This window comes from Piliocolobus tephrosceles, chromosome 13 (genome assembly GCF_002776525.5).
Source record: "Piliocolobus tephrosceles isolate RC106 chromosome 13, ASM277652v3, whole genome shotgun sequence".
Taxonomy (NCBI): domain Eukaryota; kingdom Metazoa; phylum Chordata; class Mammalia; order Primates; family Cercopithecidae; genus Piliocolobus; species Piliocolobus tephrosceles.
Genome location: NC_045446.1, coordinates 62971042 through 62987190, shown reverse-complemented (window position 1 = coordinate 62987190; position 16149 = coordinate 62971042). Strand labels below are relative to the sequence as shown.

Genomic DNA, 16149 nt, shown 5'->3' with positions numbered 1-16149 from the left:
AATAATATAAATAAAGGAGAGACATAGGCACAAAATAGCTTAACGAGGACCCATATTTATTTAATCTGCTTTTAAATAACAGCACTGAAATTATTTAGAGGGGGCTGTATCTCTTCATACTGACAGCTAGCTGACTAAGGAACATGAAGCAGAAATACACATTCTAGAGGCTAAATTATTTCTTCCATTACAGGTGCCAACAAAACCATTCGTCATCTGGAAAACATGATTAATACTACTGTTAGACATTAATAGTAGTGCAACTGAAAATGCCTTGTGGAAGATAAATGTTTAAAAATGACATAGGCTACTCCCTTATAGAATAAGGAAGGAACTATACTTACTTGGGTATTAACTCCGCCTTCTGTATCATGCTAAGGTACAGAATGTAAGATTGGAAGAAAGGAATTCCAGAGAATAGCAACATTGTTTTTAAAGGAGAACAGTCCACTGACACAATTACTCAGTTGCAGGTGGCCAGAGCCTGCGTGCTGCTTCCCCTATTAGATTGCTGCCAGCGACCCCATCAGTCTATGTCACTCGGCCTCCCTTCTCTTGTTGCTGGGTTTCTCTTACTCAAAAGCCATGCCAAGATGACAACCTAACTTTTGAAATTATATTAATTCTACAATAGAAAAAGTTATGTAAGCAGATTACTAAAAACTTGGAAAATACAATAAAGAAGAAAATGATTAATAGCTCCATCCTTATAACAGCACAGCTAGCAATTCAGTGTATTTACTTACTCTTTTATTTATTTATTTTTTAATTTACAAAAAATTGTATATATTTATGGTGTACAACATAATGTGTATTTTTGTTTTTTTGTGTGGAGAGTCTCGCTCTATCACCCAGGCTGAAGTGCAGTGGTGCTGTCGATGGCTCACTGCAGCGTCAACCTTTGGGGGCTCAATGGATCCTCCTGCCTCAGCCTCCTGAGTAGCTGAGACTACAGGCTTATGCCCCCATGCGCAGCTAATTTTTGTATTTTCACCATGTTGCCCAGGCTAGTCTCATACTCCTAGGCTCAAGCAGTCCGCCCACATTGGCCTCCCAAAGTGCTGGTATTACAGGCATGAGCCACCACACCCAGCCCATATTTTTATTCTTTCTACTCTTTTATTTGTGAGCCACTACGCCCACTCTGTTCTTTTATTTCTTGCATTTTCAAACTATAGCCCACAATCTTAACATCACTTCCCTATTTTCAACTACTTTCCCCAACTAATGTACAAAGGCAAACTGCCAGTCTACTCTGTTGTACAGCCTCCCTTAGAGTATGAACATCTGCAGAGTTGCATATAAATAAATTCTGACTCTGGTCTTTGCGAGGACCATGCTCAATAACGATGTTGGAGATAAGGGTAAGATAAGGAGTTCCTAAAACTGCTAAGATCATATGCTGTGGCTGGGTCATACAATAGGTATTTATTAAACATTTTAAGAAACTGACAAACTGTTTTCCAAAGTGGTTATACCATTTTACAGTCCCATCAATAGGGTACTAGTGTTTCAGTTATTCCACAATCTTGTCAACACTTAGTATAGTCAGTCTTTTTAACTTTAGACATTCTAATAGGTGTGATGTTGTAAATCATTGTCATTTTAATTTCCATTTCCCTGATAATGTTGAGCATCTTTTCATGTGTTTATTTGCATCTGTATATTTTCTTTGGTGAAGTGTCTGTTCAAATCTTTGTTTATTTTTTATTAGGTTTGTTTTCTTTTTATTGCATTTTAAGAGTTTATACTCTGAATACAAATCCTTTATCAGATATTTTGATTTATGTAATTTTCTTCTAGTCTGTGGCTTATTTTTTTATTTCCTTAATACTTTTCAAAGGGCACAAATTTTTAATTTTAATGAAGTCTAACCTACCAATTTTTCTTTTATGGATCATATTTTTGGTGTGGTAGCTAAGAAATCTTTGCGTAAAACCAAGGTCATAAAGATTTTCTCCTAGGTTTTCTTCTAGAAGTTTTATAGTTTTAGGTTTTACATTTAAATCTGTAATTCAGCATGAGCTCATCTTTGATTATGGTAAACAGAGTAAGTCAGAGTTCTTTGTCCCTTTTTGGAATTTTTTTTAACTGTCCTTTCTCCACTGAATTGCCTTTGCATCATTGTCAAAAATCAGTTATTCAGGCCCGCCTGTATTCCCAACACATTGGGCTGAGTGGGAGGATCTCTTCTGGCCAGGAGTTTGAGACCAGCCTGAGCAACATAGTAGACCCTGTCTCTAAAAAAAGAAAAAAAAAAAATTTCAACTAGCCAGGCACTGTGGTACATTCTGGCGGTCTTAGCTACTCAGGAGGCTAAGGCAAGAAGATATCTTGAACCCAGAAGTTCAAAGTTACAGTGAACTATGATTATGCCACTGCACTCCAACCTGGGAAGCAGAGCAAGACTTTGTCTCTTTAAAAAAAAAATTAATCATATATGTATGGGTCTGTTTCTTGACATTTTATTCTGTTCCATTGATCTATTTGTCTAGCTTGATGCCAGTACTACACTGTCTTAATTACTATAATTTTAGAATAAGTCATGACTTCAGATAGTGTAAGTCCTCCAACTTTCTTCTTTATCAAAGTTGTTTTGGGTATTCTAGGTCCTTTACATTTCCATATGAATTTAAAATTGGTTTTCTACCCCAAAAAGCCTATCAGGATTTTTATTAGGATAATGATGACTGTATAGATCAACTGGAAGATAACATTGCCATGTTAACAATATTCAGTTTTCCAATCCATCAATCCATGAACGTAATATACTTCTCCATTTATTTAGGACTTTAATTTCTCTCAGCAATGTTTTGTACAAGTTTTCAGTAGATAGATCTTTCACATCCTGTGTCAGACTTATCCCTATTTCATAATTTTGATGCTATTGTAAATGATTTTTTAAATTTCAATTTCCAGTTGTTCATTGCTAATCTGTAAAAATACAGTTGATTGTTGTATATTGATCTTGTATCCTGCAATCTTGCTAAACACACTTACTAGTTCTAATAGCTCTTTTGTAAATTCCATAGGATTTTCTATATAACCATGTCACCTGCAAATAAAGACAGTTTTACTTATTCTTTTCCTATGTGTATTCCTTTTTCCTTCTTACTATAAAATTGCTGAATAGAAGTGGTGAGAGTCAGCAGAAATCCTTGCCTTGTTCTTGAACTTTTAGCAAGAATGCATTCAGTCTTTCACCATTAAGTATAAAGTTAGCAGTAGGGTTTTTGTAGATGCCCTTTATCATGTTAAAGAAGTTTCTTCTGTTTCTATTTTGTTTGCTAATAGAAATGGATGTTGGATCTTGTCAAATGGTTCTTTTTTAGTCTGCTAATATGGTTTAATTGTATTGATGATTTTTCAGATATTAAACCAGCTTCACATTCCTGGTAAACCCCACTTGGGTAATGATATATTATCCTTTTTTTATTTTTATTTTTATTTTTATTTCTTTTGGAGACGGCATTTCGCTCCTGTTGCCCAGGTTGGAGTGTAATGGCGTTATCTCGGCTCACCACAATCTCTGCCTTCCAGGTTCAAGTGATTCTTCTGCCTCAGCCTCCCAAGTAGCTGAGATTATAGGCATATGCCACCATGCCTGGCTAATTTTGTATTTTTTTTAGTAGAGATGGGGTTTCTCTATGTTGGTCAGGTTGGTCTTGAACTCCCGACCTCAGTTGATCCACCCGCCTCAGCCTCCCAAAGTGCTAGGATTATAGGCATGAGCTACCGCGCCCAGCCTATCCTTTCTATATATTGATTGGAACTGGTTTGCTAGGACTCTAATAAGCATGCTTCCATCTCCATTCATTTCCTTGTAGTATTCTTGTTTGATTTTGTTATAATGCTTGTCTCCAAATGATTTGAAAAGTATCCTCTCCTCTTCAAGTGTTCTGGAAGCCTTGTGTAGAATTGTGTGGAATTTTGTCTTCCTGAAATGTTTGGTAGAATTTACCAGGGCTGTTATCTGGTCCTGGAGTTTTCTTTTAGAAGTTTTTAAATAACAGACTCCATTTCTTTAGTAGATACAGGGTTATTAAGGTTATTCTTCTTGAGTGAGCTTTGGTAAGTTGTCTCTTTTAAGGAATTTGTCCATTCCATCTAAGTGGTCAGATTTATTGGCACAAAGTTGCTTATAATATTCCCTTATGCTTTGATTATCTGGAAAATTAGTGGTGATATCACCTCATTCCTGATATTGGTGGTGTCTCCTCTCTTCTGATCATTCTGCTAGAGGTTTATTAATTAGATGGATCTCTATGAAGAATCAGCTTTTGATTTTATTGATTTTTCCCTCTTGTTTTTCTCTTTTCTATTTTCTTGATTTCTGCTCAGGATTTTATTATTTCCTTTCTTCTGTTCAATTTGGATTTAATTTTCTCCTTTCTAATTTGTAAGGTAGAAACCGAGGTCATTGATTTGAGACTTTTCTTCTTTTTGAGTATTGGCATTAAGTGCTAAACATTTCCCTGTAAGTATTGCTTTAGGTCCATTGCACAAATTCTGATATGTTGTGTAATCATTTTTATCCACTTCAAAATATTTTCCAGTTTACTTTTTTTTTTTAAACAGAGTCTTACTCTGTCACCCAGGCTGGAGTGCAGTGATGCAATCTCAGGTGATGGCAACCTCCTCCCCCCGGGTGATTTCTCATGCCTCAGCCTCTCAGCATCACCACGCCCAGCTAATTTTTTGTATTTTTAGTAGAGATGGGGTCTCACTATGTTGCCCAGGCTGGTCTTGAACTCCTGAGCTCTAGCAATTCACCCACCTCAGCCTCCCAAAATGCTAGGATTATAGGAGTGAGCCACTGCACCCGGCCTCTAATTTATGTTTTAATTTCTTTTTTTGACTGATGGGTAATTTGTTACTGAATTTCCAAATATTTGGAGATTTTTCCAGATAGCTTTTTGTTTATTTCTAGTTTATTTCCATTGTAGTCAAATAACATACTTGAATCCTTTTAAACTTTTTGAGCTTTGTTTTGTGACCCAGTATAAAGGTATATCTTGGTAACTGTTACATGTGTTCTTAAAAAAAAAGAATGTATATTTTGCTGCTGTTAGGGGTTACATTCTATACATGTCAATTAAGTCAAGTTGGTTATAGTATTGTTCTAGTCTTCTAGACCTTCTAGACGGTCCATGGCCTGTTAGGAACTGAACCACACAGCAGGTGGTAAGTGGCCCCAGAGGGAGCATTACTGCTTGAGCTCCACCTCCTGTCAGATCAGCAGCAGCATTAGATTCTCAGAGACGCATAAACCCTATTGTGAACTTCACATGTGAGGGATCTAGATTGGACCCTCCTTATGAGAATCTAATACCTGATGATCTGAGATGGAACAGTTTCATCCTGAAACCTTCTCTCATGGTGCCCCAAGGGTCTGGTCCATGGAAAAATTGTCTTCCGTGAAACTGGTTCCTGGTGCCTAAAAGACTGGGGACAGCTGTTCTGTATCCTTACTAATCTTAATACTCTACTGGGTGCCCTGTGCCTTATGAGGTTTTTACTCTTTTAGGAGGGAGCAGGAGTTATTCTCAGACCTGTGTGAGTTCTGAGGATTATTTTTTCTAATCCTTTTTGGTGCTTCTAGCCCTAGCTTTGGATAATTTCTTCACATATATGTACTGACCAGTACTCAGCCAAAGTCTTGAGGAGGACCCTCTACAGATTTCCTAAATTCTGTGCATCTCTCTCTTCTTCATTACAGTCCCCCCTTATCTGTGGGGGATACATTTCAAGACCTCCAGTGCATGCCTGAAATCGCAGATAGTACCGAACCCTATGTATACTATACATACATAGCTATCATAAAGTGAATTTATAAATGAGGCACAGTAAGAGATTAACAACACTAACTAGTAATAAAATAGAATACTATAACAATATGCCAGCAGCACTACTCTGGTGCTTTGGGGCCAGTATTAAGTAAAATAAGGGCTACTTGAACACAAGCACCGTGATATGGTGACAGTCAATTGGGATAACCGAGATGGACACTAAATGACTAATGGGTAAGTAGCTTACATAGCTTGCATATACTTGACAAAGGGGTGATTCACATCTGGGGAGACAGAGTGAATCACTGTAAAATTTCATCAAGCTGCTCAGAATGGCACACAATTCAAAACGTATGAATTGTTTATTTCTGGAACTTTCCACTTAATATTTTTGCATCATGATTGACTGGGTAACTGGCACCATGGAAAGCCAAACCATGGATAAGGGGAGACTGCTATACTCCACATCCTGAGCTGTCTCCACTTTGGCTTTACTAAATTCCCAGTTTCATCTCCTCTGTTCAGGGAGATCACCATAATGTGCCTGGGTTTCTTCTCCCTATGTCATAGCCTAGAAACGTTCTTCATACAGTATGTTGTGGGAGTTGTTTGTTTCCCATCCCCCAGGGATCACTGTCCTTCATGAATGATGCCCAGTGTCTTGAAAACTGTTCTTTCATATATTCTGAACAGTTTTTCAGTTGTTTCTGACAGGAGGTTAAATCTGATCCCTAATACTCTATCTTGCCTGGAAGCACAAATCCATTTTCCTGATATTTTTAGCATCATCTTTTTCTTAATTTTTATTTTAAGTTCAGGGATATAATTGCAGGTTTGTTACATAGGTAAACTTGTGTTTTGGGGGGGTTATACAGATTATTTCATCACCCAGGTATTATGTCTCATACCCATTAGTTATTTTTCCTGATCCTCTCCCTCCTTCCACCCTCCACCCTATGAAAGGCCCCAGTGTCTGTTGATCCCCTCTATGTGTCCATGTTCTAATCATTTAGCTTCCACTTCAAGTGAGAACATGCAGTGTTTGGTCTTCTGTTCCTGTGTTAGTTTGCTCTAAGGATAATGGCCTCCAGCTCCATCCATCTCCCTCCAAAGGACATGATCTCATTCTTTTTTATGACTGCATAGTATTCCATGGTGTATATGTACCACATTTTCCTTATCCAGTCTACCATTGATGGGCATTTAGGTTGATTTCATGTCTTTGCTATTGTGAACAGTGCTGCAGTGAACATACGTGTGTATGTGTCTTTATAACAATGATTTATATTCCTTTGGTTAACATCATCTTTGATAACTTACTCATGTTGTATTTGGAGTAATGTCCACTGTGATCACGTCTCTGTCCAATGGAGATGAGAGGTTCTATTAGTAAATATTGAGGAGCTGCCTTCCTCTGTGTTAGGTATTACCAGATTCTTTATCTGGATTCTCCCTTCCTCGTAAAAACAAAACTAATGCTTTATTAAGTACCTCCTATGCACCAAACATGTGTTAGGGATTTTAAATATTTTACTTCATTTAATCTTTATGCTAATCCTGTGAAGAAGTAATTGTCTTCATTAGAGAGACAAGGTCACTGAAATTGAGGAATTTAATAATTTGCCCAAGGTCACACAACAAGTGACACAGTCAGCATTCAAACCCAAGTTGGCCAGACTCCAAGACTCTGTTTTCTACCTCATGATTGTGCCATGAAGCTGAGCCCCTCAGAGGTGTTTTTGCTGAGTACAAGAAGATGGCTCCCGAAATCAACTCAAAAAGTTCATCTTGTCTGCCTCTGCAATAAGAGTAAGCATTTTGGCTGGGTGCGGTGGCTCACGCCTGTAATCCAAGCACGTTGGGAGGCCAAGGCAGGTGGATCATCTGAGGTCAGGAGTTCAAGACCAGCCTGGCCAACACAGTGAAACCCCGTCTCTACTAAAGAAAAAAAAAAATACAAAAATTAGCTGGGCATGATGGTGCACACCTGTAGTCCTAGCTACTTGGGAGGCTGAGGCAGGAGGATCATTTGAACCCGAGAGGCAGAGGTTGCAGTGAGCCAAGATCACACCATTACCCTCCAGCCTGGGCGACAAGAGTGAAACTCTGTCTCAAAAAAAAAAAAAAAAAAAAAAGGAGTAAGCATTTTACATCTAAGAAAGGAAAAATGTTAGTATGACTAGAAAGAATAGTTTTGATTGAAGTTCTTTCAAGGGACAGGAAGAAAAGGGGATGAGAGAGCAGTCCTTAAGAGACAGAGGAAGCATGTGATTTTAGAAATGCTGGGTCAAGAAAACAGTGTAACAGTTCAGTTAAGAGAGTGGAATTGGAAAAAGGAAGAAATTATTCTGAGATGACATGCTTTGGAAAGCAGCTAGAGCAACACAGAAGCATATGACAGTGACCCCTATTGCTGGCACTGCAACCTTATTGCCTTCCATGGGAATCCAAAAATCAACTCCAAATAAAGGAGGAAAAAAGGAATGTTTAGTATCAACCAGATTGCCAAGATTAAATGTTTTGGATTGATTCCCAGTGCCAAAGCACAGTACATGTATATTTTTGGAAACTTGTTCTGCCCACATTTTTATAAATGTATGGGCGTTTTGTTTTGATTTGATTTTTGTAGTACCCACTGTTTTTTTTTAAATGCCTGTAACCTTTCCTAGAATATGAAGGCAGTGTCTTCTAAGTATATATAATATGTTTAAAGTTAATTTTATGGCAGTTTCTAGCATGATTCTTTTATGTGGCACAATGCCCTGTTGGAAAACAATAGAATCATAAGTCTGTGATTCTGAATATTTTGCTCCTATTGAGTGGCAAAAGACTCAATATGATGTGAAACTGTTTTGCCACTGACCTGACTGATGATAGATGAATAATTTGTAAGACATAGCACAGTATTTCCTTACTCAGCTGTGGAGAATTTTCAATAAAGTTATCAATGAGAATATTTGAGCAGCTTTGAAATGGTGGCAATAAATACGTCAGGAAAAATGTATAGTTTCTTATCCTGGAACTCTCCACAATTCTGTAGAATTTTTTCCCTTTATTTTTAGTTGACATAATATTTATACATATTTATGGATACAGAAGGGCATTTTGATACATGTATACAGTGCTATAGAATTTTATTAGGGAAACAGTGGTTAAGAGGAGAGTCACTTTTAAAACTTCAGTGATAGTTACTCAAGAGAAAGCCCTTTAATTCATGAAAAAGTAGAACTTGACGCTAGGCAACCTGTACTTTAGACTCATCATATCCCGGGAAGTCTTCCCTGACTCCTCTCCAGTGGCCCCTTCCGCATTCCCAGGGCCATGCACTTGGCCTCTCCTTTTAGTATCCTTCACTCTGGATTGTGAACCACTGGAAGGAGACACTTTGTCCTTCGTTTTCTATCCGTCAAAGAGGCTAGCATAGTTTTCTATATACAGTAGATATTTGATACTTTAATTAATTTAATGGCTGTCCTATGAAGGCCAATCCTGCCTGTCCATTCTTTGTAACCTTAAATTTGTAAATATTGGTGTGTTTGTATGTTTGAATATGGGAAAAAGCAGCCAAATAAGTGCTTGTGTGCAGCAAGCAAGAAACAAATATTTGAGGCTGTTTGTCTCTTCTTTATTAGGTTTTTAATTTAAAAAGTAAAACGTGTATTCTAATAATTCAGAGTATAGATGTATATAAAAAATAAGTCAGTCATTTCCTCTATTTTCCAGTCTTTATTCTTCTCATTCTACCTTCCCCTGTCAGATATGTATGCTGATATAAAGATTATTTATATTCAATATATCACGGACAGTGCTCTAAGTGCCTATGGATCTAACTCATTTTTTACACTCAATGCCATTTCAATTAATAGATGCCTTTTAGCCATGATGGGTAATATACCTTGAAACTGGGTTAAAAAATTATTTTCCTTGTGTTACATTTCAGAAGGGAGTGTGCCTTTCATGTTTGTTCATGTGTATGGTAAAATATACAAATATACCATTTTAAGTAGAAGTTTAGTGGCATTAAGTACATTCACATGGTTGTGGAACCATCCCCACCATCCATCCATCTCCAGAACTCTTTTTTTTTTTTTTTTTTGAGACTGAGTCTCACCGTCACCCAGGCTGGAGTACAGTGGCATGATCTTGGCTTACTGCAACCTCCACCTCCTGGGTTCAGGTGATTCTCCTGCCTCAGCCTCCTGAGCAGCTGGGATTATAGGCACCTGCCACCACCCCCAGCAAATTTTGGTCTTTTTTTTTTTTTTGAGACAGAGTTTCGCTCTTGTTGCCCAGGCAAGATGGAATGCAATGGCACGATCTCAGCTCACTGCAACCTCTGCCTCCCAGGTTCAAGCGATTCTCCTGCCTCAGCCTCCCGAGTAGCTGGGATTATAGGCATGTGCCACCACGCCAGGCTAATTTTGTATTTTTAGTAGAGATGGGGTTTCTCCATGTTGGTCGGACTGGTCTCAAACTCCCAACCTCAGGTGGACTGCCTGCCTTGGCCTCCCAAAGTGCGGGGATTACAGGTGTGAGCCACCGTGCCTGGCCTAATTTTTGTATTTTTAGGAGAGAGAGGGTTTCACCATGTTGACCAGGCTGGTCTCGAACTCCTGACCTTACGTGATCTGCCTGCCTCAGCCTCCCAAAGTGCTGGGATTACAGGCATGAGCCACCCCGCCTGGCCCATCTCCAGGATTCTTTTCATCTATCTAAAGTAAAACCCTCTGCCCATTAAGCAATAACTCCCCATCATGCAGCCTCTGGCAATCACCATTCTGCTTTCTGTCTCTATGAATTTGACTACTCTAGGTACCTCATATAAATGAAATCAGAGTATTTTATCTTTTTGTGACTGGCTTATTCCACTTAGCATAATGGCCTCAAAGATCACCCATGTTCTGTGTAGCGTGTCAAAATTTCCCTACTTTTTAAGACTGAATAAACTGGGCATGGTGGCATGTGCCTGTAGTCCCAGCTACTTGGGGGACTGAAGTAGGAGGATCCCTTGCATCCAGGAGTTCAAAGCTGCAATGAGCTATGATCGCACCATTGCACCCCAGCTTGGGCAGCAGAGTGAGACCCTGTCTCTAACCAGATAGATAGATAGACAGACAGACAATAATATTCCATTGTATGTATATATGCCACATTTTTATTTGGTTTGTGATATATACCTACATTTTACTTATCCATTCATCTCTCAATGGACACTTGAGTTGCTTCTACCTTTTGTGAATAATGTGGCTGTGAACATTGGTTTACAAATATCTGTTCAGGTCTGTGCTTTCTGTTCTTTTGGGTATATACCCAAAATGGCATTGCTGAATTATGTGGTCATTCTGTGTTTAATTTATTGAAGAAACATGTTACTGTTTTTCCATAGCAGCTGTACCATTTTACATCCCTACCAGCAGTGTATAAAGGTTCCAGTTTTTCCACATCCTTGTCAACACTTGTTATTTTCTGTGTGTGTGTGTGTGTGTGTGTGTGTGTGTGTGTGTGTGTATGATAGCATCCTAATGGGTATGAAATGGTATCTCATTGTGGTTTTGATTTGCATTTCCCTAATCATTAGTGATGTTGAGCTATTTTCATGTGGTTATTGGCTATTTATATATCCTTTTTGGAAAGATATCTCTTCAAACCTTTTGCCCATTTTTAATTGGATTATTTGTTTTTGGTGGTCAGTTTTAGGGATTCTTTATATATTCTGGATATTAATCCCTTTTAAGATATATGACTTGCAAATACCTTATCCCATTCTGTGGGTTGCCTTTTCACTCTATTGTTCTTTGATGCATACATCTTTTTTATTTTGATAAGGTTAAACGTATCTGTTTTTTTCTTTTGTTGCCTATGCTTTTGGCATCATATTTAAAAAAATCATTGAGGTCGGCGGGGGGTGCGTTGCCTGAGCTCAGGAGTTTGAGACCAGCCTGAGCAACACTGTAAAACCCCGTCTCTACTAAAATACAAAAGACTAGCTGGGTGTGGCGGTGTGTGCCTGTAGTCCCAGCTACTTGGGAGGCTGAGGCAGGAGAATTGCTTGAACCCAGTAGGCAGAGGTTGCAGTGAGTCAAGATCGCGCCACTACACTCCAGCCTGGGCAACAGAGCAAGACTCTGTCTCCAAAAAAATCATTGCCAAATCCAGCGTCATAAAGTGTTTACCCTATGTTTTCTTTTAAAGTTTCATAGGTTTAGGTCTTTGATCCATTTAATTTTTTCTGTGTATTATATAAGGTGAGATTTCAACTACATTCTTTTGCATATGGGTATCCAATTTTTCCAGCAACATTTGTTGAAAAACTGTTCTTTCCTCCACTGAGTGGTCTTGGCAACCTTGTTGAAAATTATTTAATCATGTACGTGAAGGTTTATTTCTGGTTTTTCTAGTCTCGAACTCATTTTTTTAAAAACTTTTAAGTGCAAGGGTACATGGGCAGGTTTGTTACATAGGTAAACTCGTGTCATGGGGGTTTGTTTTACAAATTGTTTCACTACCCAGGTATTAAGCCTAGTACCCAATAGTTATTTTTTCTAATCCTCTCCTTCCTCCCACCTTCTGCCTTCAAGTAGGCCGCGGTGTCTGTTGTTCCCCTCTTTGTGTCCATGAGTGCCCATCATTTAGCTCCCACTTACTAGTGAGAACATGCAGTATTTGGTTTTCTGTTCCTGTATTAGTTTGTTAAGGATAATGGCCACCAGTTCCATCCATGTTCCTGCAGAAGACATCATTCTTTTTTGTGGCTGCATAGTATTTCATGGTATATATGTACCACATTTTCTTTATTCAACTTGTCATTGGTGAGTATTTAGGTTGATTCCATGTCTTTGCTAGTATAAATAGTGCTTCAATGAATATACATGTGCATGTGTGCATGTGTCTTTTTTTTTTTTTAAAGACAGTCTTGCTCTGTTGCCCAGGCTGCAGTGCACTGGCACAATCTTGACTCACTGCAACCTTCGCCTCACAGGTTCAAGCAATTCTCGTGCCTCAGCCTCCTGAATAGCTGGGATTACAGGCACACACCACCAGGCCTGGTTAATTTTTGTATTTTTAGTAGAGACAGGGTTTCGTCATTTTGGCACCACCTGCTTTAGCCTTCCAAAGTGCTGGGATTACAGGCATGAGCCACCACTCCTGCCCATGCGTCTTTATAGTAGAATGATTTATATACCTTTGGGTATATGCCCAGTAATGGGATTGCTGGATTGAATGGTAGTTCTGTTTTTAGCTCTTTGAGGAATCGCCACACTGCTTTCCACAGTGGCTGAACTAATTTACACTCCCACCAGCAGTGTATAAGCCTTCCTTTTTTCCATAACCTCACCAGCATCTGTTATTTTTTGACTTTTTAAATAATAGCCATTCTCAGCTAGGCATGATGGCTCACTCCTATAATGATAGCACTTTGGGAGGCCAAGGCGGGAGGATCACTTGAACCCAGGAGTTCAAGACCAGCCTAAGCAACGTGATGAAACCCCTTATCTACCAAAACAAAAACAAAAATAAGCCAGGCGTGGTGGTGCACACCTATAGTTCCATCTATTGGGGAGGCTGGAGCAGGAAGATTGCTTGAGCCCAGGAGGTCGACACTGCAGTGAACTGTGATTGTGTCACTGCACTCCAGCCTGGGTAACAGAACAAGACCCTATCTCAAAAAAAAAAAAAAAAAAAAAAGCCACTCTGATTGGTGTGAAATGGTATCTCATTGTGATTTTGATTTGCATTTCTCTAATGATATTGAGTGTTTTTTCACATACTTGGCGAACTTTATTTTTTTTTCTTGTTTTTTGTTTTGTTTTGAGACAGTCTCGCTCTGTCACCAGGCTGAAGTGCAGTGGCGCCATCTTGGCTCACTGCAAGCTCCACCTCCCGGGTTCAAGCAATTCTCCTGCCTCAGCCTCCCGAGTAGCTGGGACTACAGGCGCATGCCACCACACCCAGTTAATTTTTTGTATTTTTTGATAGCGATGGAGTTTCACTGTTAGCCAGGATGGTCTCGATCTCCTGATCTCATGATCCGCCCACCTCAGCCTCTCAAAGTGCTGGGATTACAAGCATGAGCCATGGCACCCGACCAGCGAACTTTATTTTTAATGAGTGTTATTAATCTATAATATGGATACATCAGAATGCATTCAAACATTCCCCTGTTGATGGACATATCGATTGTGTCCAGGCGTTTGTCACTACAGGCAGGCAGTGCTGCAGTAAACATCTTAAAATACATAGTCTTACATCCTGGTGCTTTTATTTCCTCATGATGTATTCATAAATGTGGAATTACTAGATCAAGTGGTTTGTTTAGTTTTGTTCTTTTTTTTTTTTTTTTTTTGAGGCAGAGTCACACTCTGTCGCCCCAGTTGTAGTGCAGTGGTGCGATCTTGGCTCACTTAGCCTCCGCCTCCTGGGTTCAAGCAATTCTCCTGCCTCAGCCTTCCCAGTAGCTGGGACTTCAGGCATGCACCACCATGCTTGGCTATATTTTTTTTCTCTATATTTTTAGTAGAGATGGGGTTAGGTTTCACCATGTTGGCCAGGCTGGTCTCAAACTCCTGACCTCAAGTGATCCACCTACCTTCACCTCCCAAAGTGCTTGGATTACATGCGTGAGCCACCACACCTGGCCTGAAACCTTTTTAATGTTCACTAACAGGATCAGTTAAAATTTAGAGGCCTTTGTTAGTCAGTACTTAACAGTGAAAAGTGAAAGGATACTGATAAATATTTTCTATGTATTTGACAGAAACTTACTTCTTGATTTAAAAAAAGTTTCTGTCCTGGCTGGGCGCAGTGGCTCACACCTGTAATCCCAGCACTTTGGGAGGCCAAGGTGGGCAGATCATGAGGTCAGGAGATCAAGACCATCATGGCTAACACAGTGAAACCCTGTCTCTACTAAAAATACAAAAAATTCGCTGGGTGTGGTGGCGGGCACCTGTAGTCCCAGCAACTCGGGAGGCTGAGGAGGCGGAGCTTGCAGTGAGCCGAGATCGCACCACTGCACTCCAGCCTACACAACAGAGCAAGGCTCTGTCTCAAAAAACATAAATTTTTTTTAAAAATCTCTGTCCTAGACTTGGTGCAGTGGCTCACACCTATAATAATACCAGCACTTTGGGAGGTGGGTGGATCACTGGAGGCCAGGAGTTCAAGACCAGCCTGGCCAACATGGTGAAACCCCATCTCTACTAAAAATACAAAACAATTAGCCAGGTGTGGTGGTGGGTGCCTGTAATCCCAGCTGTTTGGGAGATTGAGGCATGAGCATTGCTTGAACCTAGGAGGCAGAGGTTATAGTGAGCCAAGATCACGCCACTGCACTCCAGCCCGGGTGACAAGGGCAAAACTCCCATCTCAAAAAAAAAAAAAAAAAAATTCTCTGCTTTCATAACATGAAAAATGTAAGTGCAAAAGATAGCCATTTCTATGCAGAGTTAAAAGGCAAATTAACATTTTGAAACAATCAGGTTTTAAGTGTTTTTCTGGCTTTCAACCATTTTCTTGAAGTAAGGAAACTAGCCAATGGTTTCTGATTTTTCTTAGCTTAATGCAGATACCGAAAGAGAAGAAGGAGAAGAGTTTGAAGATAACATGGATGTTTTTGATGACAGCAGTTCCAGCCCTTCTGGCACCTTAAGAAATTATCCACTCACCTGCAAAGTTGTTTATTCCTACAAGGTTTGTATTTCTCCAACATACTGTTATTTAATTCTGATTAACTCTGAAGATACACATGACTATATCCATCCAGTCTCTCAAGCTGTACTTAGCATAAAATTGTTATTAGGTTAATACTGGGGCAACATAGCAGAATGGTGATGAGTTTAGGCTCTGACTTGACGTCTTTCACTTGCTACTCCATCTGCCTAGAACCCTTTTTTTCCCCAAATCTCAGTTGGTTGCCCCCTGCTCCTCACTGAAGCTCAGCTCAAATAGTTCTTCCTTAAGGTCACCCATAACCACCTAAATAAATAACCAACTCCTCAGTCACTACTTGTTATCCCATTGCCTCTTTTATTTATTATATAGCACTTCTGCCAAGCCAAATTTAATCTTATTTATTTTCATATTTCTTTGACTCTCCACTAAAGGTCCATGAAGGCAGAAATTTTGTCTGTGTATGTGTACCTTGTCTGTGTGTCTTCAGCCCCAAGGACAATGGCCAGCCGTAGTGGGTCATCAGTAAATAATTGTGGGATGAATACATGAATGTTGGAAGGGAGGCGTGAATACATGAATCTTCTCTTGCCCCTGTTCCGGCGGAGGCATGTGTGAGAAGGGGCAATGCAGAAGGCTATCAGAAGGGAAGGTCCTGGAGAGAGAATCCACCTGTCATGCACCAGATTCA

At 39.5% G+C, this 16149-nt stretch overlaps 1 protein-coding gene across 1 annotated transcript in view; it reads left to right on the top strand.

Annotated features, from left to right (window-relative positions):
• The window catches only part of LOC111540880 (F-BAR and double SH3 domains protein 2), a 158667-nt gene that overhangs the window by 128287 nt on the left and 14231 nt on the right, over positions 1-16149 (top strand). Inside the window, exon 9 of the mRNA XM_023209511.1 lies at positions 15345-15479. Coding sequence (XP_023065279.1) covers positions 15345-15479 — 135 coding nt within the window. The remainder of the gene's footprint in view (positions 1-15344; positions 15480-16149) is intronic.